Genomic DNA, 27,573 nt, shown 5'->3' on the forward strand with positions numbered 1-27,573 from the left:
GCTCAGGTGACTGTTTATCATGTTATTTTTTTATCACTGTTGTTTAGTTGTTCTCCAGACAGACTTTTTACCTTTATTCCTTAATTCCTGGATAGGGGCTTTTTAGGATGCTCCTTCCATCTGCTGTCCCTGCTGTGGGCAGCCAGGTGCTGCTCCCAGTTGTGTCCATGCTAAACACTCTGCTGAAGTGGGGTCTGAAAAGCTGATGTGGCCCTCTTGGCTATCGGGTAGCTCTTGCTTCTTCATGCATTTTCAGTATAATTCCCAGGGACTTGGAAATTGGATTCCTGCAGGAGTTTTGGCTGCACATCATGCAGAGTGCACGCAATCCTAGGATGCATTTTATTAACAGGTGTATTATCCATGTACCCTTGTTACAGTATCCTCTGCATTTCCTTGGGTTTCTTATTACTGTTCCTAAACTTGTTCCTCCTATTCTGCATCCCTCCTGTGGCTGCAGACCATCTTTCATTGGAAAGTTGAAATTGTTATCTGGCCAAATCTGCAGTGCTGTCCCATCAGGGGAAAAATATCTTTCCTGATCCTTGCTGTTGATCAGCTTGTGTCCTGAAGCATGATTATTGCTCACTCTTGTTATTTTTAAACCTGACTAATGCAGCTACATATGTTATTCTTCCTTATATAAACACATAATCCTTTTTTAATCTTACTGAAAAAAAAAATTTGTCTGTATAATATCTTGTGCTGGTGAATTGGATGGGCTCATTTATAGATAGCATTAGGAAAAGTCTCCTGACAATCTGAAACGTGCTGCCTCTCATGTTAAATTGCCCTTTGGTTTTCTTATGTAACAGGGTGCATGAGGAGCTTAGATAATTTCCATTCTATTTGTTTTATACATCTATAATCCTGTCTTGCCTTTGTTCCTAAAATAAATAGTTGGTCTTTAAAATATATCATTTGTAAATCCCCCTCTTGTCTGCCTTTAATCAGTTTATACTTCTGGAGTTCTGCTTTGCTCTAGCTTTCTTGCTGAGATGAGAAAATCAGAAGAGTGATGCATTAGTGTGAAAGCTACAGCAGATTTACATAACACCACTCTGCTTTTATTGGGCTTTATCCTCTGTTTGGACATTCAAACATGCTTTTTATTGTTCTGTGCCTGTGCACAAACCCCCTCTTCAGTGACATAGAGCCAGGTTTTTGGATGAGTAGATGGTGGAACGTGGCTGTTGTAAGTCCCTGTCTTGTTCTGTGTATCACCTCCAAAGTGTATCCAGGCTTGTTTTCATCTGATTTTCTACTGTGTGAGTGGTCCAGAGGCTTTTCAAAGGGAGTCACTGCTAATATTTTAATGCTGAGTGTTACTGGGCTCATAAGCAGGCTTCACCTTCTTGCTAGTTAAATTGGCCTTCTGCTGTTGTTCTGTGAGGAATAGCAAACTTCAGCATTTTGCTGCTCATTCCTGGAATATCCTTCTAGTTTGATCTTTCCATTTTACCACCTGGCCATCTTCCCCTGCTTCTTTGCCTTCCCATAGCTGTACAGTATTGCTGGCACAGGACAGTGTTTTCACTTGGCTATGACATTGTTTTTTCCTTGATAGCTGCTTGTGAACAGCTTAAAGAATAAAATGCTTCGTGTCCTCACCTGGCACGTTCGTGGGGAGGCAGTTCTGCTGTCATCCTCAGCCACTTGAGGGTTATCTTTGTACCCATCCAGCCCTTCCCCTCAGAGAAGATGAGTCTCATGGCTCTGTAAATGAAGTTACCCACCTGGTGTTATTAATAATGCATTGGTGCTCCTCATCAAGAATTACAGATGTTCAAGAAGCATTGCAAGGCTCAGATGCAGTGTGTTTGTCCCCAGAAAGAACCAATGGAGGTAACAGCATTGTGTGTAAGATGAACCTTTTTTGTTGCCCATTTTACCCTACTTTAGTGCTTTGAAACTTCTCATACCAATGCCTTTTATAGATGGCTGATCTGTGTTATGGTTGCACACAGTTTCATTTGTTCACGGCTGAATTCACCTTTCTCTTTAGAACAGCCAGGACAATCATTATTTATTATGCATGGGCTGCTCTCCCTGGAGTGGAGAATCATCATGTCCACAGGGAGCAGCAGTTCTGGAGTTGAGTAGCTCATACTTGGGCTGTCTGAATTTGTCAGACAGTTCTGTGCTGCCCTGCTCAGGTTAAGGACAAACAGCCAGTTGGCACAAAGTCATCTTTTCCTAAAGCCAAAACTGCCCTCAACAGCACCACCCCTGGGTTGGAAATACTTGGGGGTGAGAGCTTCTGTGCTTTCCCTGTGCAGCTATGAGGGGAAGGTTCCAATAGCCTGCTGAATTATCCCTTCTCCTGTGGAGATTGCTTCTTGGCAGAGGAGGAGAGTCAAGTGGCTTAACTTCCAAATGAGATGAATAGAATTCTCAGTGGGATTGAATTGAATTATTTTTAGAGGTTGTTATCATTGGGTTTTCTTAGGCCAGTGTTTGGTTTTTTTGGATGAGGTGACAAACCAGCCCTGACCTGTTCCTGATTGTGTGTGTGTGTGATTGTGCACCATTGCTCTCTCCCCATCTCTCTTTTTCATCCCTGTTCCTCTAAACCTGTGATTCTGAGGGCAATTAAGTATGAACCTCAAATCTGTCTCTTTTCAAATTTCATCCTACCTAGTTTATCCTACCAAATATTTTGTACTTTTTTTTTTTTATTAAGAACATAGTCTCATCAGTTTGGGCAATAATTTACATCTTTTTGTCTGAGGGTGTTTGTTTAAGCAGTAAAGTTCTCACTGTTTTTAAGGAAGTTCCGTGATGATTCCTAAAGCTCAGACACTCCATTACATTTAGGTATAAGAACCAAACAAGAGTCAGTTTTGTGTTGAAATAAGTATTTAGGAGAAATACCTGCACAATAAGAAAAGCAGTAGAGGTTTTTTTGTCTTTTTAATGGTGCAGGCTGCTTTATAAACATTGGCAGGGATTTCTTGTCTATAGGAATAAAAGGAAATAAAACTTTCAGTTGGGTGGTGTTGTTGCAGGTAGAAGTTTATTTTTCATCACTGCATATTTTTTCTATCCACATTTGGTATTTAAAAGCATTTCCTTTGGCAAATGGAAGTCAAAAAACTCTGCTCAGTTCTGGCACGTGTGAATTTTTCATGCTGCTCCCAGGTTGTCCATCTGTAAGCACTGGCCCTGCGTGAACTGCCAGCACAGAACAAATATTGAAAATGTTGTCAACTCTTTTGAGGATGACCAATAAGCACACCCTTTGTTTGAATAAATTTTTGTCTTTAAATATGTTCTTACCCTGTTTGTTTTTTGGTTTTGTTTTATTTTGGTTTTTTGTATAGTCAACTCTGGCTAATCTTATTCAACCCCACATAGAACATTTGTTTCATTGGGGTGGTATAGATTATGTTCAATTAAACCAAGAGCGTGTTCCATGTTAAAGCAGTACCAATTTAAAACTGTACATGCACACAAAAATGAATATTCACCATCTTTCTCTGAGTGAGATTTGGAATTATTCAATACAAATATTTCTGGACCCCTGCTGAATTGGGTCAGTTTTGTTTTATTTGCCCTTAAGGTGAAAAAGCCTTGTTATTTCATGTTTGCAGCTGGAGTAGACTGGGAGGTACTGGAGTGAAGCCGGGGTCCCCCAGATCTGAATCCCTGTGGCTGGGTTTGTTACCTTTTATGCTGAGAGGTCAGAATATACAAAAGTGCCTTTGAAAGGGCTGTACATCCTCTACTTGAATTCCAGCAACTGCCCCAAGAGAAGCCCAGGAGCATCTATTGATTACAGGGATTTTTCAAAGGCACTTTTTCAATACCAGGACCAAGAGAAGTGCAGCACCATGGGCAGAGTGAGCAGCACACACAGCTGAAAACACTCTGCCCTTTTGACAGGACCTTTTCCCCCAGCACATTGGATACATTTGTGGGGTTTGGTTTTTGTGGGTTTTATTGTTTGGGGGGTGGGGGGGAGGTTGGTTTTTTGTTGGTTTTTTATTTTTTGTTTGATTTTGTTTTGTTTGGTTTTTTTTTATTATTTTGATATCAAGCCTTTTCCACTTTATCAGGAGAATGTAGCAGCTTTCACCCCTGAGGAGCCTCTGGCTCAGAAGCTAAAACTGAAGGGCAGTCTTAAATGTAGCACTGCCTTCAGTGCAGAAAGCAGATTCCCCTTCCTTTGTTCCCTCTGTCTCCAGAGGTTTTCAGAACTTGGCTAGACCAACTCAGAATTAGGCTGACCTAGTGTTGGCAGCACACTCCCATGGAGCAGGAGATGATCCCAGAGACTCCCTCCAACTAACATGGCTTTGGGCTGTGATTGTTGGGTGAAAAATTGTAGTTTGAAGACAGATTCTTTGAAGATTTATTTTATTTTTAGATCCTAAGAAGATTTTTGAATTGAGCTTTGCTTCTTACCAATATTATAACTGATATCTGAAGCCACTGGTGTGTGAAATGCTTTGAAATTTTCTGTTCTGGCTAGCCAGATTATTGAAATTATGAATTATTTAAAGATTTAATGTGCTATATCTCAATTAAAAAGGCAAACCTGCCTGCAACTGTGGGCTCAATAGAAGCTCATAATATAAGAACCTCTGTACTTTGAAGCTCACCAAGAATTAAAAACGTGGCATAGAGAGGGGAAGTAGGAACAAATACTGATATTGAAGATTGCTCTTTTATAAATGATAATTGTGGGGTTTAGGTCTCTTGTATAATAGCTGGGATCCACTGAAGTGCCCCAGTAATGTGAGTAGTGCTAATTATTGCAATTGAGGCTCTCCCCTCCTGGAACTGTCCCTGCCAACCCAGCCCTGCCTTTCTTCCTGCTCAGAGCAGTCCCAGTCCAGCCCGTCCTGTGAGTGCCATCAAACCTCTGTGTCTGGGCTCAGTGACAGAGCACTGAGTGATTCATGACTGGCATCGATTTCCCTCTTTCACTTCTGCACCTTCTCATTGCAGGGCTTCTTCAGCAAGCGCCTGAAGGGATCCATCAAGAGGACGAAGAGCCAATCCAAGCTGGACAGGAATATCAGCTTCCGCCTGCCCTCTCCCAACAATTCTGAGGACAGGTAAGGTGCAGAGCTGACACCCAGCACGTGGGTGCACTCAGGGGAGGAGGGCAGGAAGGGGATTTATTGTCCAGCTGGCATGAGGGGTGTTTGTGGGGCTGCCTCTGTACTTTTAAGCTTAGTGTGCACTGTGCTGCTGATACACGATGGGAAACTGCTGCTCTTCACAGCTGTCCAAAAGCTCAGGTTGAGCAGATGGACTCCAGTACCTTGTCCTGCATCTGTTTCAAATAACTTCCAGTTTTATTATATAAAACCATGGGATTGATCAGCTGGAGAGAAATTTGCCTTGCAGCATGCAGGGCTTGCCTGCAGGCCAGTGAGAGGAGGAGTTGTGTTGGTGTGACCAGGGTGGTTCCACCAGTGCTGGCACAGCCCAGATGTGCAGTGCAATTCAGGCATTCTGGGGACCCTTGCAGTGTTGGTGTTTTGGTTATTGCAGTGTTACCACAAGGAACAGATGATCTGTATTTCAGAAAACTGGAAAACTCAGTAATTTCTGACCATCTTAGTGCTCCATTTGGTTTATCTTTGCTTTTGGCTGGAGAACCAGGCTGGGAATGGATTGTATACAAGGCAAGCAAAGGCTCTTACACACAGTGTTTCCTAACTGTTTGCAAAGTCCTTTGATTGTTTTTATTAAACATATTCTGTGTTACATTCCACAGTAGCCCAGCAGGAGAAGTAGACAGAGTGAAAAATCAGTTGGCCTGTACTCGCGGCCACGGCAGGCTTCTGTGATTTGACATTGTTCAGTGCACTTTCCCTTCTCCTTTAGCTGAGCTGTATTCATTAGTTGTATCTGTCATGCTGTGCTGCTTCAATCAATGGTGCTGCCTTCTCCATCTGAAAGGCAGACCATAAAATCACAGAGATAGCAAGGCTGTGGATGTTGGAGGTCTGTTAACATCAGGAGTTACAGAAAAGCCTGCTGCTTACCAGATGTGACCGACCATCTAGATGGCCTTGTTCCTGTAGTCCACCCAGGCTGCTTTGATGCAAGTTTTCCTGTAAATCTCTACTTTCAGGGTGTTGCAATGTGGCTATAATAGCAACTCAGTGAGCATAAGCATCTTAAATAATGCCACCAGGCAATCAAGTACCTGTTATTTTTACCGTTGTTTGAAAGCAGCTTTGCTTAAATTTTTGTAATGTGAAGATTTCTTTGCCATAAATAATCTGGTTGTCTTTCCTGAGCTTGGTATCCTCATGCTGGATACTTGCTTTTGTAGTGTCAGGGAAGCACTGCTGTTCTGGGAAAGCTTATAAATATAGCTATAATTAATTCCTACATCTTTGGTTTAAGACATGATGCAACACACAGCAAAGCTGCCTTCTCTCAAAAAGCAGACCCCCTTCCACTCCCTGCTAGTGTGGGCACAAAATTTCAACTAGACTGAAATAAAATGTGAATTTTCTTTGATGAAAATTCAAAAAAATTCATGAAAGCACAAAAGCATAAAATCCAGGTACTTGATCACATGGTGCCCTTATTGAACATAGAGCTGACTCTAAATTCATGAGGAGGAATTGCCACTCTCTCACCTTCTGTTCCCCCCATTCTGTTTGAGCCTCTCAGTCTGTAGCAGTGAGAACTTTCCTGTCCTGCCCTGGTGAGTCAGCCCTTTCCCATTTCAAGCAGGTGGTTCTAGGTGATGTCATGGTGTTGCACAGGTTTTCAGGGCCAGGATGACTGATAGCATCTCCCTTTTCTTGCTCTGACAAACACAAGAGCCCTGCCTTCAAAGAAAGTAATATACAGCTTTATAAATTAAAACCCTGCATGGATTAGAAGGAAATAGAGGCTGCTGTCACACTGCCTTTTCATGCTTTTGGGGTGTTTGGGACCTGTCAAGAAAGTGGAGATTTTACAGATAAATACCTCTAAAATTCTGGACTAAGGAAGATTGGTTATCCTGGTGCACATCAAGATTTGGGATACTGCAACACTGCATGCCATGCTGGATGATGACAGAGGATGGATGCTGTCTGTTCAGAGTTGATTTAAAACAGAAGGGAGTCAGGAATGCTGTAGGGAGCAGGGATGGAGATGAGTTGCAGATTTTTTTGTAATCAGATTTTCTGTTTCAGCAGAAAGCAATTGGCCAATGTACCTTTTCTGGTTTTAACTTTATTTCAGTGTGTCTGGGTTGGTGGGTAAGGAGAGGAGAGAGTTCTGGTGCCCCTCTAGAAACATGGATCAGCATCCAGGTGTCCTGTAGGAATAAATCCATAACCTCTCAGTCTGTAATTCACATCCCTCCTGTTTCTCAGGCTCAGGTTGTTTGCTGGTGGTGAATATATTTTCTTTACAAGCCACTGATGTGGCAGAACTTAGACTGTGCTCCTTTGTGAGCCTGGGCAGGTGGGAATGAGGCTCTTTAAAGTGTGGCCAGTGCAGCATCTCACCAGGATGCCAACAGCTCTCACCATGAGGGGACCTGGCACCGTGTCACTGTGGCATCTTTCACAGCTCTTCCAGCCTGTTTCCTCCTGCTTCCTTTGGGCTTTTCAACTCACACATTCATCTGTAATGTTTTCTCGGTGTCCATAATATATAAAACATGTAAAAAAAGCATGAGAAAAGACTTAAAGAAAATTTTGTTTGAAATGAGAGCCCAAATGAATATTTCCAGTTTGTGGGCAGGAATTTGAGGGTATCTCCAAGAGGACCAGCAGTTTTGTTTACAGAGAGGGAGCAAAGATGATTGTGACTGGCTGCATATGGTCTCAGTGACTGCAGCAAAGCTCTGCAGACAGCTGGGAGGGCTTTGCCCTGTTGGGATTTACTGCCACGTGGGAATCCTCCTGCTTTGCTAAAAGTCATTTTATGGCATTATGAGCCAGAGGCAGCGGGGCTGGGAATGGGCTCCGGCGGGGCACAGGGAAGCAGGTAGCCATGGCTCTGGGCTTCATGGTCAAAAGGTACCACTCCTCCAGCCACAGCTTCTTCTACTTTGGGTGAGTTCCTGTTCCTCCCTCCTTGCCTCTTTGCAGTGAGAAAATAGCAGGGCTCGTGTAAATCCTAGAAGCAAAACCCGCCGTGTTTTTCAGGTTCGCTCTAATTTAACGCCGGTTTTTGAAAAAAAAGGGTGGGGGATTTTCACCCTGATTTAGCTGTCAGGATGGAAATCTGTGTTACACAATGCCTTATTAAGGCTTGACTCACTCCCAGCTTGCATTCATTCAGCGTATCTGTAGCTATCAGCACTCTGGAGTGTGGGGAAAGGGGAGGGAGGAGTGGTTTGTTTCTGGAGGGACGCCTCACTCCTGCTTTGGTGAACTTATTTCTTTCAGCAGTTGTTTGGTTTTTCACTGAAAACTGAGCAAGACCCCAGCGTTTGTCACAGACCTTCCCCTTAGTGCTGGGCTACTCTCTCCCACCTGCAAGCTCACTTGACCCCTTTATAAATAGATATTTCCTAATGGCTGATGCTTCTCTGCAAAGCCCGGGCTCCTCCATGAAGCATTCACCTTGAGTTTAGCTGGGAAATGAAACTGCATCAATTAAGCATTTCTGGTCCATCAAAACAAACCAATTGGAAACGTTAATAGCAGAGACCAGAGGAGAGAGGAGAACTCTCCTGCTGTGAAATTCAGCAGCCTGCTTGGCTGAACCCTGAGAGGTGTCTGTTAGACAAGCTGTGATCTGCAGGGAGAGCAGGCAGGCAGGGAAGGGCTTTGCAAATCCAGGATTCAAACAATGAGGCTTTGGGTAGGACCTTGCCAGAAAAGAATCTCAGTGGAAGACTAGAACAATATACTCAGAAAAACCCAGCATTTAATCACACCTGAGTGTAACCTTGCAGATAGATAAGTTACCCTAAGTTTCTGATTTTTCAAAAAAGAAAAATTAATAATAAAACTGGTTAGACTTGTAGAATTGTTGACCAAGTAATAGGATGTTCAGATAATTGGCAGCTGGAAAATGAAGAGGGGTGTGGTGCCTACAAAATGAGCATTTGGACAGGGAAAATCCTGGTGCTGCAGCACGGGCAGAGCCGGGTGAATTGCAGGTGATGCTGGAGACGGTAGGGTCCTGTTCCACGGGGCTGGGAGCTGGGAGAACAGCAGAAAATTCTCTGCATTACAGTCCAGGCTCTCTCCTGTGACTTTGCAGAGTGGCTGAGTATTGAATTCGACTTTCTGCTCTTGGGGAGTGCCTCCCAGCACATGGGGATTGCTGGAATTATTTGAAGCATGCAGACAAGCAGCTTGGTGTAAGGCAATTTGGAGACTTGGCTGTAGCTGGGTGCTCGGGCTGAGTTCTTTCCTTTCACACCAGTTTGGTAAAGGAAAGTTCGTTTTTAAACTTTTTTTTTTCCAAATCTTTTGGATTATTGATGTCCACAGGCTTGTTTTACAAGTAATATAGAGCTCTCCCTGGTAAGCTCGGTAATTGGAAGTCTTTTGTGCCTTGTAGGTTGGCTTTTAAATAGGTCAAAATCAGCAGGAGAGCTTCATAACCAGAGCAATTAGGATTTTAACCCTTTATTCTACATGCCTTATAGACAGTAGAATATAATAGGACTTTGCTAATAGGCTGCTGTGTGCCATGGGCAGCCACTGAAAGCCAGAGGTTTCCAGTTCCCGGCTTACAACCGAGATTTTCCTGTCATGGAAAATTACTGAATTATGGTGTGCAAGGAGAAAGGGTCAGCTTGGGGCTGGGCCAGCAAGATGGGGTGGTTGGAGAGCTCTTTTTCAGTGGCAGTTGCATGCTGCTGCCAGGTCAGTGGTTTAGGGCATTGTCTGGACTCTGATTGAGAAGGAAGTGATGCAGCTCTGAAGACCAGTACTCCAAAACATGTGAAAAGAGGTGAGAAGTTTAAAATGCTCCCTGACATGCTCCTCCTCTGTTTTTCCTATGGGAAAGAAATTATGGAGAATATGTAAGAATTATTTGGTGCCTTGATAACTGTTAGACTCCCATGTAGTTCCTTTGCAATCTCTGTTGTTTACAGACATAGAAAAAGCAACAAGATAAAAAGTTGATCATGGGAGGTTAGTTGTAATTTAAAACAGGATTTGTGTTGTTAATGGAGCTGTTTAACAGAAACAGATTTGTACAAACAACCCTTCCCCCACTTTTTGCATGTGTGATCTTCCTGTTTACAGTAATCTGCTTCCCTGGGATTACCTCTCTGCTGACAGAGTCTGAGCAATGCTCATTTTCCCAGTAGCTTCCTACCTAATACAGGAAGGACCCTGTTAATCCAGCCCCTTTGCTGGACACTGGGACATGAATTAGTGGCATTTATGGCAAAAGGAAGCCAGCAAGCAATTTTCTTTCCTTTTTACAGATTCAGCAGATCAGATGAGGTTTTAAAGCAGCAGAGAAGTATTATTTCTGTATAATTATTGTCTGTATTGATTGGGATGCTGCTGATATAGGCACAAGTCAAAGATTTGCTTTGCAGATCTATCAATAGATGAAATCTATACTGTGGTGCTCACAAATGCATGCACTTGTGTTTGTAAATGCATGTGGTTGCATCTAACCAACAGCTTTAGGATGCTCTGATGTTTGTGGAAGATAAAGTGCCAGTTCTAAGCCACTGCATCAGTTTATTGAGCTGTTTTAAATATGGTAACTTCAAAGGATTGCTGGAACAGACTGACATTTGTCTGCCACAGGACCCTGAGTCAACAAAACTACCAGTGCTCCAGCTGCTCTGCAGCAAACCCAAATGCTCACAGCCCACCAGTCAGAAGAGCAGTGGAGCAGCAGAGATGCTCCTGAAAGGTGTGACTTGCAAGATGGGATGTGCAGGCTTGGAGTACATCTGCTATGTGTACCTGCCTTGCCCCTGCCCTGTTCCCAGAGGCTGTTTGGAGGCTTTCCTGGAAGATTCCTTGCTCTCTTACATTGCCTTTAATGTCTGGATCTCATCAAAGCTGTAGGAAAGGACAAGGAGGAACTTCTCTGTCTGGGAAGGTCACCTTAGCCACGCCTGCAGAGCTGCCTCTGCTGGCTGCCAGCCCCCCCCAATCTCCTTAGGGGATGCTGTGCTTTGGCAACCCAGGAGCAGGCAGGAGCCTCTCCTGGTACTGTGGGGAGGGAGCAGAGCTGACAAGGAGGGAGCTTTCCTCACCGAGGAGGGAGCTTTCCTCACCGAGGAGGGAGCTTTTCTCACCGAGGAGGGAGCTTCCCTCACCGTAGCTGCGGCTGCTCTCCTGGCCCCAGCCTATCTGCCTGGCACGGTGTTCCTCTGAAATCTGTAACCTGAGGCTTGAGGAAGAGCTCCTGTTGGATTTGTTTGTGCCTTTCTTCCTCTCTGGGCAGGATTTGTTGTGTGAGATGTAGCAGGGAGCAGGAGGTTTGGAGGGAAGGGCTGTGGCATGAGGCACCGCTATGATCTGGAGATGCTCTGCTAAGTGGCTCTACAGTTGTTTTGTGTAGGTCTGCTTGCCTTGTCTTGCTCCAGGTGCAGCCTCTGCTTAACTGGAAATTGCTACATATATTTTTTTTTCTTTTTTTCCTCCTTTCTTTGGTAATTATTTCTCTTTCCCCACTGAGCGGGCACTGGCTGCAGGCTCCCAGTACTTTGTAGGGACAGGAATTGCTCAGTTTGAGGCAGGGACAGAAGCCAAGTGACCTCAGCAGTGCTTTCTTGAGAGGAGAAATTAGAGAGGATTTTGCAGAGATGACATTAGAGTGGTGTATTGTGGTGTGTTTATTTTAGACTTGCCCTACCTTAACTGCAGCAAGTGCTCAATTATACATGGCTGAGGTTTGGGTTTGCCTTGGTTCAGCTGCTGCTGGAACCTGTTAGAACAAAGCACAGCACAGCCAAGGCTCCTACCAGGGCTGCTGCTTTGCATTTGAAATCTGTCTTTGGAATATTCCTCCCATCAAAGGGTTTTGCTGCCTGCACTTAGGTCATTCAGTATATTAAATGGGAACAAAGTTCTCCCTCGCTGTTTAATAAATCTTATCGTGTGCGAATCTGCTCCAATACCTTCAGTGTTTCATTCCATACAAAAGAGCAGCTGGGTGAGCTCTGCTTGTTGCACTGCCTGGATCCTTTGTGGTACCCAAGGTTTTGTTAAGCAGCCTTCGTTCAGATGCCTTTTCCAAATGTTTGGGGGTTTTTGCCTCTGAGTTCCCCTATAGAATTGCTCACAGGTAGGAGGAGTTTGATTTTGCTAAGGATAAAGAATGTGAGGAACTTTTTAATTTTTTTTGTATATGTGAGGAAAGTGTACAGAAACTAATTACTTTTCAAAATTAGAGAAGCTGTTAGAGGTACCTGTGCTTTTCTTTCCTCTATAAATAACATTTTTTAACAATTTCCATTTGATACTGGGGACTGAATCAAAGAGGAAATACTGTGAGGACGAACACAGGAGCACTGTGTTTCTGTGAGTGATGTGTAGAGAGCTGATGCCTCTGTAATTCCATATTTGTTCCTTGTGCCCAGTCACACTTGCTGGATGGGCAGCCACATTTATGGACTCACCTTCAGGGATCACTGAGCACAGGGACTTCAATATCTTAACAAAAGCTAGACCTGCCAGGCCAGCAGCTCCTTCTCTGCTAAGCTGGGACTCTGTGCTCTTCCTCCTTGCTGGTCAGCAGTGCAGGACTTGACAGAATTCCTGCCACAGGAGAAATAAGTTGTGTCTGCATGTGATGTTTACCTTGAGATGCAAGCTGTGCCTCAGGTGTTACGTGACTCTTGCAGAAGCCTCTAGGGCAGGTTGGAGGCAGAAGGAGAAGCCACATCACCTCTAAACTGGGCACGTTTTGCAGTGCTGTTTGACAGCAGAGCTCCCCACTGTGCACAAATGTTGCATTAAATCATATTGAGAGAGTACAGAAAGGGTTAAAACACATTTGATAATGTCACTGTTGATTGCCAAAAGCTGTGGATAGTGGAGAGAGGGAAACGTGTTTGAGAAGTGTTCAAGAAGTGGTGAGGACAAAGAGAAAACTGCCTTGATAAAAAGATGCTATGAATGTGGGAGATTTGAGCTCTGGTGGAGCTCAGGGATTTACAGGACAATCAGCTGGAAAGGAGAAGCAGTATGTGTGAGTGAAAAGTTAAAAGAGAAAGAAAGTATCCAAAAAATTGGAAATTCAAGCTGGAAGAAGCAGCTGAAAAGGAAAATGCAAAATGACTGATTTGAGCAATCGTGAAGTGGGATGGAATTTGTGTATTTGTATATTTAGTGTAAGGCTTTGAATGTGAAAAATCAAGTATATTGTGAAGGGTCATCTGCTCTAATGAATAATCCTCATTCTGCATTGGTTACAGATTTAGGGATCCATGTGCTTTTTGCTGCTAATACACAACATCTGTCTACTAATCTAGCTAGTAACAAGTATTTTCAGTATTACATCCAAAGCTACCTATATGGGCTTTTTAAAAATTTCAGCAGTTAAGTTCTGAATTTTTTGCTGCTGTTCTTTCACTGACAACTTGGCAGCTATAATTTCTAGGTCAGTGGGAATGGACTTCCTAGGCTGGATATTGCCTTGGGAGTCTGGGGTTGCTGGCCTAATGTTATTTTCATAAGGTTTGCAGACTAATTGTGGAAGTTGCTCTGAATAAGCACCGAGTCAAGCTGCAGCTTTGTCTGGCATCTTGCCAGCTCTTTTTGGTAATTGTGAGAAAAACTAAGACATTTCCTTTCCTCCTTGTCCTCCAGACCACGTGAGCTGCCCAAGCTGAAGGAGTCCCGTTCCCATGAGTCCTTACTGAACCAAGCCAGCACCATAGAGACTCTGGACTTCGCAGCAGAAGAAGCAGTCTTTGTCAAACCACTTCACAACAGTATCCTTGGACGAGACTTCTGCTTTGAGGTAGGGACAGGCTCCAACCCAGGCAGCTGCCATCCCCCTGAACCCTTGGGGAATGCTGCTCCAGGACTGGGGACTGAAAAACAGAGCAGCCACTGCCTGGCTGAGGTTTGGGTGGGGGCTTGTTGAGCCACCATGTGACTTTTGAAGTCCTTGAGGCTAATGGCATCAGTCACTGAACAGAGAGAAATCTTTTTCTAATTGAAAAATCTCTTCAGTTTGATAAGCATTTGTAGTGTGCATGCAAATGTATGGTTGATACATACAGCACAATGGATATGCAATAGTATGTACATTAGCTGTGTGTTCACCCTTCCAAATTCACCTAAAATTGAATTTAGAAAATTGACTGTATCCAAGAAATGAGTTTTCCAGTCAGAGCCCTATTCCATTAGCTCAGTGCTTTCAAGTTGCCAGAGAAGCCTCAGTGGCTGTGGACGTGTCCATGGCTCTGTGAAGCAGGATCCAAAGCTCCCTTTGCTGTTTCAGCAGAGGCTGCAGGCTGTGGCTCTGAGCTCTGCTCCAGACACAGGCAGAGACTCTGTATGAGCTCAGTCCTGCCATCACAGCTCCAGCAGTGCAGCCCTGTGTGTTTGCATGCAGCTGAGGCCACGTCACCTGTCGTGGCAGGGGCAGGTCACTCTGTCTTCAGCAGGGTTAGTCAGATGTGTCGGAACTTCTGGAACAAAGATCTGTTTACAACCTGGAAAATTCTGGCAGTAAACCAGCATATGAGGCTCTGGTCCCTCATGATGCATCCAGGAACTGTTCCTGTTTGCTTCAGCCTCATTCTTCTGGCTGGAAGCACTTTGCAGCTTGCTTGGGCTTGGGGAGTTGGGTGGAAAACACTGGCAACAGCTTAGCTCTGAGGCTGTTGCCTCAAACTGCTTTGTAATTGTGAGCACAAATGAATGGAAGGAGTAAAAATGAGGCTTGTCAGGCCACGTAAGAGGGGAAGGAACCGAGGCGGTTCCCTGGTGTGGGAAAGCAGAGCTGTCAGGCTGGAGCAGAGCTCAGCTCCCTCCGTTTGTTTAGGCTGCTGCTGCCTATATGGACCCCTGGAAATATTTTGTATTTACTCAAGTCATTATGGCCAGTGGTTTTTGCCTTATGCTAATGCATTGTCAGTTCTGTCTTTACACTGTTAGTAACCAGATCCTGTGCCCCTGGGCCTTCACAGGGAAATCAGCAAGCTTTAATAGCCACAGATCAATTAACAACTCTTTAAAAAAAGAAAGATTAACTGGCTGATTAAAGCTTTGTTTAAAAGTCTTTAAGAGGAGCCTCTGGTGCTCTTAATTTTATATAAATTCTTTAGTTTCTCTAGTTTTATAGAACCTCAAACTTTTGCTCTCTGCGTTTTGTGGGCCTTTTATCCTCTCTGCTTCCTAGGCCACTGTATTTTTACCTCCCTTTTTCATATTTACTTTGTTACTCAAGCATTGTTTATCTTCCTCCTTGCTTTTTGCAGCCTCTTCCATGTCTCCTAGGCTTGCCTGAGCTCAGTCTGTCATTTATTCATTCCAGGTAACCTACTCCAAGGGCAGTAAATGCTTCAGTTGTTCCTCTGCAGCAGAGAGGGACTGGTGGATGGAAAACATACGCAGACTATCGCAGCCGATGAAGGTAATAGGAACTGCAAAAATGAGATTAGTGGGGGAATGGAGGTGGGATGATTGGATTTTAGTCCAGTGTACCAGGGCTTCCCACAGATGCGTCCTCAATTAATTTAGTCTGGGGAGCTGTCCGCTCATCCATGTGTCTAAAGCTGCCCTGTGCTGTTCCAGGAGTGCAGCAGGGCAGACCTTTAATGAGTAAACATACACCAGCCTGCCTCCTGATCCCTGCCCAGTGCCAGCCTGGGATGCAGGCTGGATTCCTGAGACCATGCACCTGGCAAAGATGGGACACACCTTCATAAGGGTCATGTTTTAATCTAGGAACCCAAAAAATCCAACATTAAACCAATTGGAGCTGGAGTGAGATGGGGAATCAAGTTATAGATCAGCTGGAAATGTCTGATAAGTCACTCCATAGCTGCAATCCTACCTCCCAGGGCCAGGCTAACAGTGCTCTGGGATTCCTCACCAGTCTGGCAGCTTTGGACAGGCTCTGGTGCAGAGTGTTTGTTTTCTAAAGCATTTCAAATACAGCTTTTGAAGAAGAGAAATATTCCAACACTCTTGACATAGAAAAGACAGCCCTTTGCCTCTGTTTTAGAAAATGTCCATTTTTCTAGAGATTCCAATTCTCTCTGGATCAGCCTGTCTGATTCTGAATTCTGACTCTGTCCTTGCCTCAGACAGAAAAGGCAGCGCCTTTGCTGCTGCTTCAGAAGATGAAATATTCAACTTTTAGGGGTTTTGAGTCAGAACTGATCTCTTTCTCCTGCACAGGACAATTGCCGCCGAGCTGAAAACGTGCTTCGCCTCTGGATCATAGAGGCCAAGGACCTGACCCCGAAGAAGAAATACTTCTGTGAGCTGTGCCTTGATGACACCCTCTTTGCCCGCACCACCAGCAAAGCAAAAGCAGATAACATTTTCTGGGGGGAGCACTTTGAGTTCTACAGCCTCCCACACATTCAGAGCATCACGGTTCACATCTACAAGGACGTGGAGAAGAAGAAGAAAAAGGACAAGAACAATTACATAGGGTTGGTCAACATCCCCACGGCCAGCGTGACCGGCCGCCAGTTTGTGGAGAAATGGTACCCAGTGAGCACCCCCACAGCCAACAAAGGCAAGGCAGGGGGGCCCTCCATCCGCATCAAATCCCGCTACCAGACCATCACCATCTTGCCCATGGAGCAGTACAAAGAATTTGGGGAGTATGTTACCAGCAATTACGCCCTGCTGTGCTCCGTGCTGGAACCCGTGATCAGCGTCAAGAACAAGGAAGAGATGGCTTCTGCCTTGGTGCACATTCTTCAGAGCACTGGGAGAGCCAAGGTAAGCACAGGTGGCTCCTGCTGGAGTGACTCTGGATACTGATAAGGGATTCCTGGTGGAAACTGGGGGGCCCATGACAGTGAGCAGCAGCAGCAGATGTTTGTTACCACATTTCTCTTCACAGCGAAAAGCAAGGCACAATTCTTCCCAAGGATCTCTAAGATTCACATTCTCTGAACCTCAGAGGAAGGGAAAACACAATTCTTATCACTTGCTGTGCCTGTTGTGCTAAAGTAGAATGCAATGTTGAGATTGTTTATCCAAAGTGAGGATGTTTTGTTTCCTTGGCCTGTCAGGGCCAAGTGTGTGTGTGTGTCAGGACTGTCAGGTGACAGTCATGAGATTCTGTGCAGTGTGTGTGCAGTTGTATGCAGAGTGAGTGCTTGGCAGATTCAGTTTAGATTAAATGTATATAGTATAGTATAATAAAGTAATTAATTAGCCTTCTGATATCCATGGAGTCCTCCTCATCATTCTCTCCCCTTCACCAGAGTCGCCTTTGATTTACAATAGATGTTGTGTACAAAGTGTAAGCGGGACCACTCTGTAACTTCATGTTATTCTGAAAATCAGCACCTACCTTTGAGTGTCCCCTTGCATTTCTAAAATCAGGATGTAGGTTAAGAGAGGAGTGAACAGGAGGTTGGTAAACTGGAGAAGTGCTTCTATAAATAAGCCTGTGCTACAATGAGCAGTGGGTGCCGGCGCTGAGTCAGCGCTGAGTGAGCGGATCAATGCTGCATCGATCTGGTCAGTGTTTGAGCAGCCATTTGGGGGATCTGTACTGGCTTAATGGTGATCCCACCTGCCCCAAGGATGCTCTTAGGACTTCTGGGTGCACACTGGTTCCTTCAGATGGGTTGTGGGAGAGTGCCCTGCAGGTCATGGGAAGTTCTGGAAGCATTAGCCTGCATTGATGTCTCTGGCTGCTGCTGCTGTGTGAGTAGTGCCACACTGGAGGCACCTTCTGCCAGTGAATCCAGCTAGAGCAAGCAAAGCACAAATCAGAGGGATAGAGGTGTGGAAGGATGGCTGTAAACAACACCCAAGGGACAGCCTCACCCTAACCATTCCAGAAAAGGTCCCTTTCTGCTTGCCCCTTGAAAACCAGTGCTCTGTGACAATGTGTGTGACAGGAACATGTTCCTTAAGTGATCTGATGAGAGAAGCTGGTAGCTAAGATTATGTTGAAACCCTGCTGGAAAACAGGCTCTGGACTGCTGCAGTGCCTGCTGCAACAAGTTGATAAATTGGTGTTATAACTTTGCATTCCTGGTGTGTGAAGTTTTGAACCTCTATTTATGGGAGGCACAGGTGGCTGAGGTTGCCATAAAGCTCCTTAGAGGGTATTTCCAGCTCATACTTCTGCTGATGGGGATGCAGCTGGATGTTCCCAGTTTGTGCCAGGTGAAAAGAATTCTTGTGGATTTTGTTGAAAAGAAACAGCAATAATGGACTGAAATCCAAGAGTACTAAATGTTGTTTACTCACATAAAGTTACCACTTCAGGGAATAAGTATTACTGTAAAATTAGACCCTATATCAAGAGATTATTCTCTGTATCAAGGCTTGCTGACAGTTCCTGCCTGGACAATCTAATACAGTTCAAGTTAAGCCATGTAGATAACCAGCAAGTTGAATGTTAACTTCTTTTTTTCCAAATCCTAAAGCAGTCTTGGTTTGTGAATTTAATTTGTTAAGCCATTCCTCTTATTCAAATATCATCAAGCTGTAATAACTTGTGTGTCACTTCCAATTTGGATTTTTAAATCCATGTTTCTATGGAATATTGCTTAAAAAGATAAGGATAAATATAATAGCACAGTTTCTGTCAGCAGTCAAAGCCTCTGATAAACAAGCTGCTGAGAGGTTCTGTTCTGGAGCTAAACTGAAACACAAGCTTGGCTGTAAAGGTTTTTTTTAGACACTTTTGCTTCACCCTTTATAATTTGTGATCTATATCATTCTACAAATATAATAAACCCAAAAGGAGACCTGGCTATTTCCATGGACTGTACTTCATGTAGCAGCTGCACCCCTTGTCTCAGGCTGAGAAATTATTTATTTTCCTGAAATATCCTTCCTTCTTGGCTTCTGCAGTTAGCCTGGCACAACTGGGCTGGTTCAAATCACCTTTGCCATTTGACCTTTTTCCCTCAGGACTTCTTGACAGACTTGGTGATGGCTGAGGTAGATCGTTGTGCAGAACATGATGTCTTGATCTTCAGGGAGAACACACTTGCTACCAAAGCTATTGAGGAATACCTCAAGCTGGTAGGACAGAAATACCTCCAGGATGCACTGGGTAAGAAACCCCCTGTTTGCACAGCAAGGGCTGACCCTGAGCTGTGCCTGCAGCTGGGAATGTGGGATGGGAAGGAACAGCTTCAGCCTGAGTGTCTCGTACCCAGATAGCACACTGTCCTGCTCTCCATGCCCTTCCTCCACGTGGAGAAGGGTGCTCTTTGGTGCCTGCAGGAGTAGCACCCATGAAAGGCAAGATTTGATGTAGCTGAGTCCCTCTTCGAATTTGTATTACCATGTTCTGTTTTTCTGGGTAACTTCCTTTTGTGTCTCTAGCATGCTAAACAGGTGTAACACTGCAATTTCTTTGTAAGCAATGGTGCTTGTTCCATCTGATATACAAACAGGCTTGGAAAAGGGGTTTTGACCCAGAGTCCTTGGAGAGACAAGGCCAGGGAGTGAGGCTGCAAGGCTGCTGAGCATCCCAGGACAGGAGATCAAGATGCATTCTGTCTGGGAAGCCTCTTGCCTGTGTTTATTCTGAGTGTTCTTTATTCACTGACTCATTAAAATTCTCTGGCCATCCTGGGATCTCCTACTCCATCCTCCCCACAGGGTCTTCATGCCCACTGTTACATGCCAGGGTGGACTCTGATAATTTTGTTATTGTCCCCCCTCCACCAAAAGGCTCTGCTCTAGTCATAACCCAGTGCCTGGGGAATTCCTGGCCACACAAAGTCAGCAGCAAGGGGCACCAAACCCAGGCTGGCTGCCTCACACAGCCTCACCACAGTCGGGTTTCAGCAGCTCCACACAAATCTTCCTTCTCCACAGTTGCACAATGAGCCACCCACCTCCCGTTGTTTCTGGGATGAAGAAAGCTTTGGAAATTGATACAAGAGAAACAAGATCAGGCCAAAGCCAAGTCCCACACCACATCCTTTCACAAAAAGGGAAAAAAAAGCCAAGCTACTTGCTTTCCCAGCAGTCTCGCTTGTCCTCAGCAATCCCAGACTCTGGCAAGGCATCAAGGAGATAGCTGGCTAAATTAGTGCTCCAAGGGTCACTGCAGTCAGCTCTGGGATTACATCCAGTTTGGCCATTTCTGGAGTGTAATGAGTCTCTTCTGGTAGTCTTATTCTCCTGAGTGGGACCACTGAGTGTAAGTCACAGTTGCAGGCTCTCACCTGGTACAGAGAAACGAGCAGCCTGGTGCTTTGTGCTGTGCTTCCCAGCAGGCTGAACATCAGCTGTGGGACCACTCCATTACAGCTGACTGCAAGCTCCTTAATGTGCAGTAATTGCATAAAATATCCTAACATTAATGACTTCTAATACATCATTTAGCACTGAGTGATAAGATGGTAAATCACAGGCAGGAGAGATGGAAAATGCCCCCAAGGCTGTCCAGCTTGTCTGCAGCTCAGGGTAACTTTGCTCATGACAATATCCCCATCTAATTCTTTGTCAGGTTTTTAATGTCATTTTACTCAGCTGCCCTGTTCTTTGAAAGGATTAATGACACTGTGGTTGCTGTTAGCAATGTAACATGTCTGGAAGGGAATCTTATATTTGAATCTTGTGGACCACAAAGAGTAAGCTTCAAATATGTTTAAGGATAAAAAAATTCTATCCAGTAAACAAGAGTTAAAACAGAATTGACTCAACAAAAGTGATGCCAGCAGTTTTGCAAGTAAACAAAAACTAAGAAAATATGGTGCCTGCTTTGCTTGCAACAACACCAAGCTGAGATTTGGGAAGGGGCTGAGAGGTGTTAAGGGATTTTAGGAAAGCAAAGGCTAAAAAGAAGCCCCTTTTCCACATATAAGCCTTGTGTTAGCTCAGAGCCAGTGGGATCATCTGAGGAGATGAACTTGAAAGACATTGAATCATTAAACCAGTGAATAAAAGGGTTTTTCCTAGTGAACACCCAACAGCTTAAAAATCACTTGGAATGCCTGCATATAGAGGAGGGAAACCACTGAGTAGCTCATTCCAGTCAGTCAGACAAAGGCAGCTTCATGTGGTTTGCATGTGAGCAGTTTCTGTTGTGATGCTGAAAGGGAAGGGTGACAGAAATGCCAAGGAGCTTGAAAGATGCAGGCCATAAAAACACTGTAAGGTGTTGATATAAGAGGTTGACAAAATTAGCAGCATCTAGGTAAGGCTTGGGTATTACTCTTATTCAAGAGCAAGGTGACACTTTTTAAAATTAAAAAAAGGGCAGATTTAGCAATAATATAAATAAATATCATTGCCAGAGCATTTTCTGGGGAAATTATGAAGACAAATAGCATACAGCTTCATTCCTAGGACTGTGGATAATTTCATAGTCGATAACACTGTTTGATTACCAAGTCAAATCCTCCTCTCTAGGCCATAAGGGAAGTGCCTGCAGGATTGCTAAGCAGAGCCATCCTGTTTTTGCACCTGTACTTGGGGACACAAGGGCACAGGAGGCTGAAGCATCAGAGCCCAGGCTGTGCTGTGTTGGGAAGGGGCTGGGAGAAGTGTCCCCAACAGCTGGTGTCTGGAGGCTGAGCTGCAGACACCCAGAGCAGGACAGGCAGTTGCCAGGGAAAGACATAAGCAGGATTTAAAGGTTTGTCAAGTAGGCTTTTCTTGTAACTACCCTGGTTCCTTCTCTTCCCTTCTTCCAGGGGAGTTTATCAAGGCTGTGTATGAGTCAGATGAAAACTGTGAAGCAGATCCCAGCAGGTGCTCACAGAGTGAATTAGCAGATCATCAGTGCAACTTGAAAATGTGTTGTGAGCTGGTCTTCTGCAAGATTATCAATTCTTACTGGTAAGGCCCCTTCCTTCCCTCCCTTTGTCCCTGTTTGCTCAGGGTGCCTGTTTCTCCTCTGAGGGTGAGGGAGCAGCAGTGGGACAGGGAGGGAGCACAGCCCCTTCCATCCTCCCAGTGCCCTCTCCTCACTGCCTTCCTGCCTGTGACTCCAGATTGCAGGTGGAGCCTGTGCCCAGACTGAGGGGTCCCAACCCACAAACCACACCTCCCCAAATGCCCTGCCAAGGGAGCACACGCTGAGAGTGACTGGATAAGGAGGGAATAAAGTCAGAAAACAATAGCTTAGCTTGGACTTGGCATAAAAAGCTGCAAGTTTTGATGTATACAGAAGACTTTTAGACCCTTCAGATGTGTGGAATTGAACAGGAAATCACAGGGAGGAAGCACTGGCAGGGAGAGTTCTATTAATCTCTGTTTCTGAGTAGCAGTGGAAGAAGAGGGGCCTTTCTGCTTTGGCATGAAGCAAAGGCATAATATTGAGAGCTTAACAAGCAAGGTAAAACTGTCAGATATGGAGATGAGCTCAGTTTGGCTCGTTTGTTTTCAGTATTCTAATACCCTGTTTGCTCCAGGGTAGCAATGGATAAGTAGTTCTAGCTTGCAAATCAGCCTGTCTGGAAATGGCTTCACTTAACACAGATGAACAAGGGGTGCTTTAAAGACTATTTAAGTGCCATCAGATTAAATGGGGATCTATGAATAGAGGCTTAATGATATTACCTGGCCTAGAGAGAAAGAGAAAAAAAGGGGAGGTAAAAAAATATGTTTTCTCACAGATGAGTATTTTGGGTGACTGATCACCAGTTCAGCTTCTTGCATCTTGTTGCTGGTGCAATTTTATTTCCCTCTTTTTTTTTCCTTTTGCTTTTCAGCGTGTTCCCTCGTGAGCTGAAGGAGGTGTTTGCATCCTGGAAGCAGCAGTGCCTGAACAGGGGCAAGCAGGACATCAGTGAGCGCCTGATCAGTGCCTCGCTGTTCCTGCGCTTCCTGTGCCCTGCCATCATGTCCCCCAGCCTCTTCAACCTGATGCAGGAGTACCCTGATGACCAGACCTCCCGCACGCTCACCCTCATCGCCAAGGTCATCCAGAACCTCGCCAACTTTGCCAAGTAGGTGCTGCCAGGGGAACAGAAACCTGCACCGTGCCCCATCCCTGGTTGTGCTCACAGGCAGCTGGTTCTGTGGCACACTGAAGCCAGATTTAGCAAAGGGGGAATCTTCTCACTTGGATATGGACACTTGAGACACCTCAGATAAATTCTCCCTATGTGCAGACCTGGAGTGTGTTGGAATCTGTGGAGGGGACACAGCATAAAACCAAGAGGAGTCATGCACTACCCTGTTGTCTATGCTGTTTCAAAGGGAAAGAAGATCCTTGCTGTTTCAAAGATCATGATTTTCATGTTTTCTCCCTCCAGAATTCTCAGCTGAATGATACAAAGGGCATAGCTTGTCTCCTGCATGGGAGGAGAGAAAGAGTATCTGTGGGAGGGAGCAGGGAGAGGTGTGATTTGTAATATAAACAGTGAGGTAGTAGTATTTAAGCAAGTACAACAAAGCAGTGAATCTCTTAAATTGTCCTGTCCATGTGGTTTTTTCCCTTCAAGACTTCAAAATCTTCAGATTTTGAATTTTTTTTTTTTTGAAGATACTCCAAATCTTCAGGAAGGCAGGTCTAAAGTAAAGTGTTTAAGTAATTGTCTGTAAGCACTTGTACTCTGTATATTGTGTGGAGGTTATTGACTGGGTTTCTCCCCACCTCCCTTTCCTGCAGGTTTGGTATTAAGGAAGAGTACATGGCCTTCATGAATGAATTTTTGGAACATGAGTGGGGAGGAATGCAGCGTTTTCTGAGGGAGCTCTCTAACCCAGATACCATCTCCAACATGCCTGGATACGACGGCTACATCGACCTGGGCAAGGAGCTCTCGGTGCTGCATTCCCTCCTCTGGGAGGTTGTGTCCCAGCTTGATAAGGTAAAGCTGTTTGGAGGCCCTGGAAGGAGAATACAGGGATGGCTCCATGGCAACAGCAAACACTGGGGAGTACCAGGGGAAGGCAGGAGCTTTGGAAGGGAATGTGTGATGGTGCTGTTTCACAGCTGCTCCTTCTGTGATTTCGGATCAGGGCCTGCAGCAGGGTGTGTGAGGTGGTTGGGCTTCAGCAGCACTGCAGACACTTTGCAGAGCCTTTAGGAAGGTCAGGTGCTGAGGGCATTGCTTGGAATCCCTGGGCAGCCGGTCCTGTCTCATAAGTGAGGCATTTGGACAGGAAAAGGTTGCTGTGCCTTGTGGTGCTGAGGGAGGTGCTTTGCTGCACAGCAGGCCCTCCCCTGGTTCTGATGGAGGAACAAGTTGGCCCTGTGGAGCTGTTCTCATCAAGAGCCTGATCCAAAGCCTGCTGAGATGCTCTCATTTCCGTAGCCTTTCATTTTGGCACACAAGGAATGCCATGTCAGAGGCTGGATCTGCTCCGAGTGCCATCCTGCAGCAGAGCAAGATGCTTTCTGCTGTACCCTGTGCTGGGCTCGTGTGCAGTGTCCAGGTTCTGTTCTTCTGATCCCAGCAGACACCACCAGCAATGAGCACTCCTTCCTTTTAGCTGTAGAAGCAGGAAAGGCAGAACTTTGATCTTCCTTAGCTATGTGGGTTTGCAGGAACCAAAATCATTAAAATCTTGGTAGCAAATGTAGTTGATAAGGCCCAGAAAAGCTGAACTGAGTATTTTTATTTTTTTAAGTGCTTGGAACTGTTCCATACTTCAATTTTTAGAGGTGCATTATTTTGTCCATGTTCCAGGTATATTATTCTTTCTTTTGAAACTGGAGAAGTAAGGTGAATAGTGATGCACTCAATTTTTATTGCATTAGGGTTTGCCAAAGTAGTTACTGGTTGTGTATCTATTTTTTTCACTGTACATTACTTAAAAGAAAAAACAAAAATCTGAGTTTGTCATATCAGAGTAAATTGAAATGCCCTTGACTCAAAAAGTCTGTCTGTATATTAATCTTAGTTTGATAATAAGTTATGATGTTGTTTTTCAATTTACCTTATCCATGTAGACAGTGTAGATTCCAAATGTATGAATCTGCATGGCCCTTTCTGTAGGTTGGATGTATGGATCTATCCTAGCAGGCCCTTGGGAGCTGGTACAGTGGTTTCCTAAAAAGAGAATTAAGGGGTAAAGTTACATGCATTATGGCTTTACTGTAGGGAATGACTGGGAAATGAGGAGAGGAGCTACCTTGGAGATTTTAATAGCCACAGTGCTGTATGAAAGTGTCTGTAAAGAGACCTTTCTCTGGAGCCAAACTGGCTGAATACCTGCTTATGGGGAAGACAAGGGTATCTTTGATAAGAACATTGATTTTTGTAGCAGAATTTTAATTTTTTAATAAATCTGCAGCTCCTTCACCTTCTTCCTGCAGTCCCAGGAGCCTGGAGATGCCCTGTAGCTGGTCTCCCAGCAGTGGCCCAAAGGGGTGAGCAGCCAGGGCCTGGAGGAGCAGCCTTCCTTGCTGAAAGCCAGCTGCTTTTACCTTTCAGCCTGGCCAGCACTGAGCTAACCTGTAATTGGAGCCACACATTTCATCCCATGCTGATGGGGTGATATTGGGATGAGGATCACTGATGCTCTCATGCAGTTATTTTTCAAGTTTGGGTAGGGAAGAATGGCTTAATTAATTGTTGATAACGGTGCGGAAGGAGATGGCATCCATGCAGGATACCAAAACTGAAAGGCTTATGAAACAAAAACCTTCCCTTTCCCCATCACCCTCAACCCCTGCGGTCCTCTCATGATCCCCCTCATCTGTTGGCATGCATTTCCTTTACCACACGATCCCCTTTGCCTGGAAAGTCCCCCCCACCAGCTGAATCTGTAGCCTTTGAATGCCCTTCAATGAGCGGATGCCATAGTTTTCACTTTGACCTCACCCACCCGGGACCCAGTGTGCTTTGCATGATAGTTTTGCATTGGAATGGCGGTAGTTTTGTTTTATTGAGCATGATTTTTATTTTTTGGGGGTCAATCCTAATTTCTTTTCTATTTCCTTTTCTTTCCTCAATGTCTGCTGCACCCCGTTTCGTCTCCTCCATCCATCTGGTCGCCGTCGTTGCGCTGCTCCATAACACTGCATTCCGATCCTGGCACACCCGCACACAACCACCCACCCTCCTTCCTTCCACTCCATCCCTCCGCCTCTGTGCATCGGTACCAAAAAAACACAAACCCGCTGGATGTCGTGGTGCTTGTATCCAATTAGGGTGAAAATTCCTTCCTACAGGCAACCGTGGCAAAACTGGGACCTCTCCCCCGTATTCTTGCGGATATCACAAAATCCATGACCAGCCCCACACCCACGCAGCAGCAGCTGAAGCGTTTCACGGAGCACAGCTCCAGCCCAAACGTCGCTGGAAGTCTCTCCTCGGGACTTCAGAAGATAACTGAGGACCCCAGCGATGGGTACGTCCCAGCTGTGGGGTTGTTAAAGCTGTGAGGAGTTGGAATGAGATGATCCTCGAGGTCTCCTTCCAGCCCAAACCGTTCTGAGGGTTGGGGGCTTCATCATCTGAGCTGTGGAATGGGGACTCTCTCATGGGGAATAGACCATCCCAGTAAGAGGTGCACAAGGTGGCACTGGGCACCTGGAGCTTTGGACTTACCCAGGACTCAATCTCTGGGAGTCAATGATTTGAGCTGATAAAAAAACCAGTTCTCTGATTTACTGCCAGCCTGAGTGCACGGTCAGCCATGGTGTTTCCTTCTGGCCATCAGGCTGCTAATGGAAAAACTGAGCTGTAGGTGAAACTTATTGCCTGTGAGACAGCAGAAGTAGTCCCTCCTGTGTTTTGTGCAGCATTTCTCACGCTGTAACAGCTGTTAATCTGGAGCTGTGACATGGCAGAGCTGTCAAAGGGCTCAGCTGCTGCAGGCCCAGAGCAGTACCTGGGCTGCCAGGTACGAGGGCCAGGTTGTCACATGCCCCCTCAGCTTACATCCAGCTCTGAAGGAGCCTTCACAAAGTTACTGCTGAATTTTAAGACCTCCATAATACACAGAGTCATAGATTCATTAAGGTTGGAAAAGCCCTCTAAGAGTATCAAGTCCAACTGTTAGCCCTGCACTGCCAAGGCTACAACTAAACCATGTCCTCGTGTGCCGCATCCTAACACCTTCCAAGGATGGTGACTCCAGCAGTGCTTGGGCAGCCTGAGCCAGTGTTGACAATCCTTTGGGTGAAGAAATGTTTCCTGGTATCCAATTGAAACCATCCCTGGCACAACTTGAGGTGATTTCCTTTTGTCCCATCTCTTGTTACATAATGGCAAAGGGTTAAATGGCATCTGAAGTGTTGCTAGAGACAGAAGTGACTAAGGGGGGGAGGATTTAGTGGGAATGGTTTAGATTTCACCCATAAAAAAAAAATAAAGATGAAGGATTCCTTGAATCAAGCACAATTCTCCAAGATAAGCGGTAATTAAGGAAGAGTGTGTTCTGACTTGCACACAAAGAGCTCATAAAAGGAAGTCTGGCTCCTTGAAGCTTTCAGTGGGGGGAGGTTAAGTGAGGTAGAAAGACTTCTCTGGGACAGATCTCTCAGGGTCTTGGCTGCTCAAAAATTAACCAAATTCCTTTCCACTCCACAGTGACATAAACAAGATGAAGTCTCCAACCCAGGAAAATGTAGATGGACATTTTA

At 45.1% G+C, this 27,573-nt stretch overlaps 1 protein-coding gene across 1 annotated transcript in view; it reads left to right on the forward strand.

The window, feature by feature from the left end:
• The window catches only part of RASAL2 (RAS protein activator like 2), a 54,014-nt gene that overhangs the window by 11,827 nt on the left and 14,614 nt on the right, over positions 1-27,573 (forward strand). Inside the window, 11 exon segments of the mRNA XM_005428605.2 lie at positions 4,954-5,063; positions 13,719-13,872; positions 15,397-15,495; positions 16,266-16,820; positions 18,981-19,125; positions 21,725-21,869; positions 22,745-22,981; positions 23,647-23,848; positions 26,137-26,336; positions 27,521-27,570; position 27,573. The exon segment at position 27,573 is cut by the window's right edge and continues 455 nt beyond it. Of these exon segments, the coding sequence (XP_005428662.1) occupies positions 4,954-5,063; positions 13,719-13,872; positions 15,397-15,495; positions 16,266-16,820; positions 18,981-19,125; positions 21,725-21,869; positions 22,745-22,981; positions 23,647-23,848; positions 26,137-26,336; positions 27,521-27,570; position 27,573 (1,898 nt within the window).

Source organism: Geospiza fortis, unplaced genomic scaffold (assembly GCF_000277835.1).
Source record: "Geospiza fortis unplaced genomic scaffold, GeoFor_1.0 scaffold506, whole genome shotgun sequence".
In the NCBI taxonomy this organism is placed as follows: domain Eukaryota; kingdom Metazoa; phylum Chordata; class Aves; order Passeriformes; family Thraupidae; genus Geospiza; species Geospiza fortis.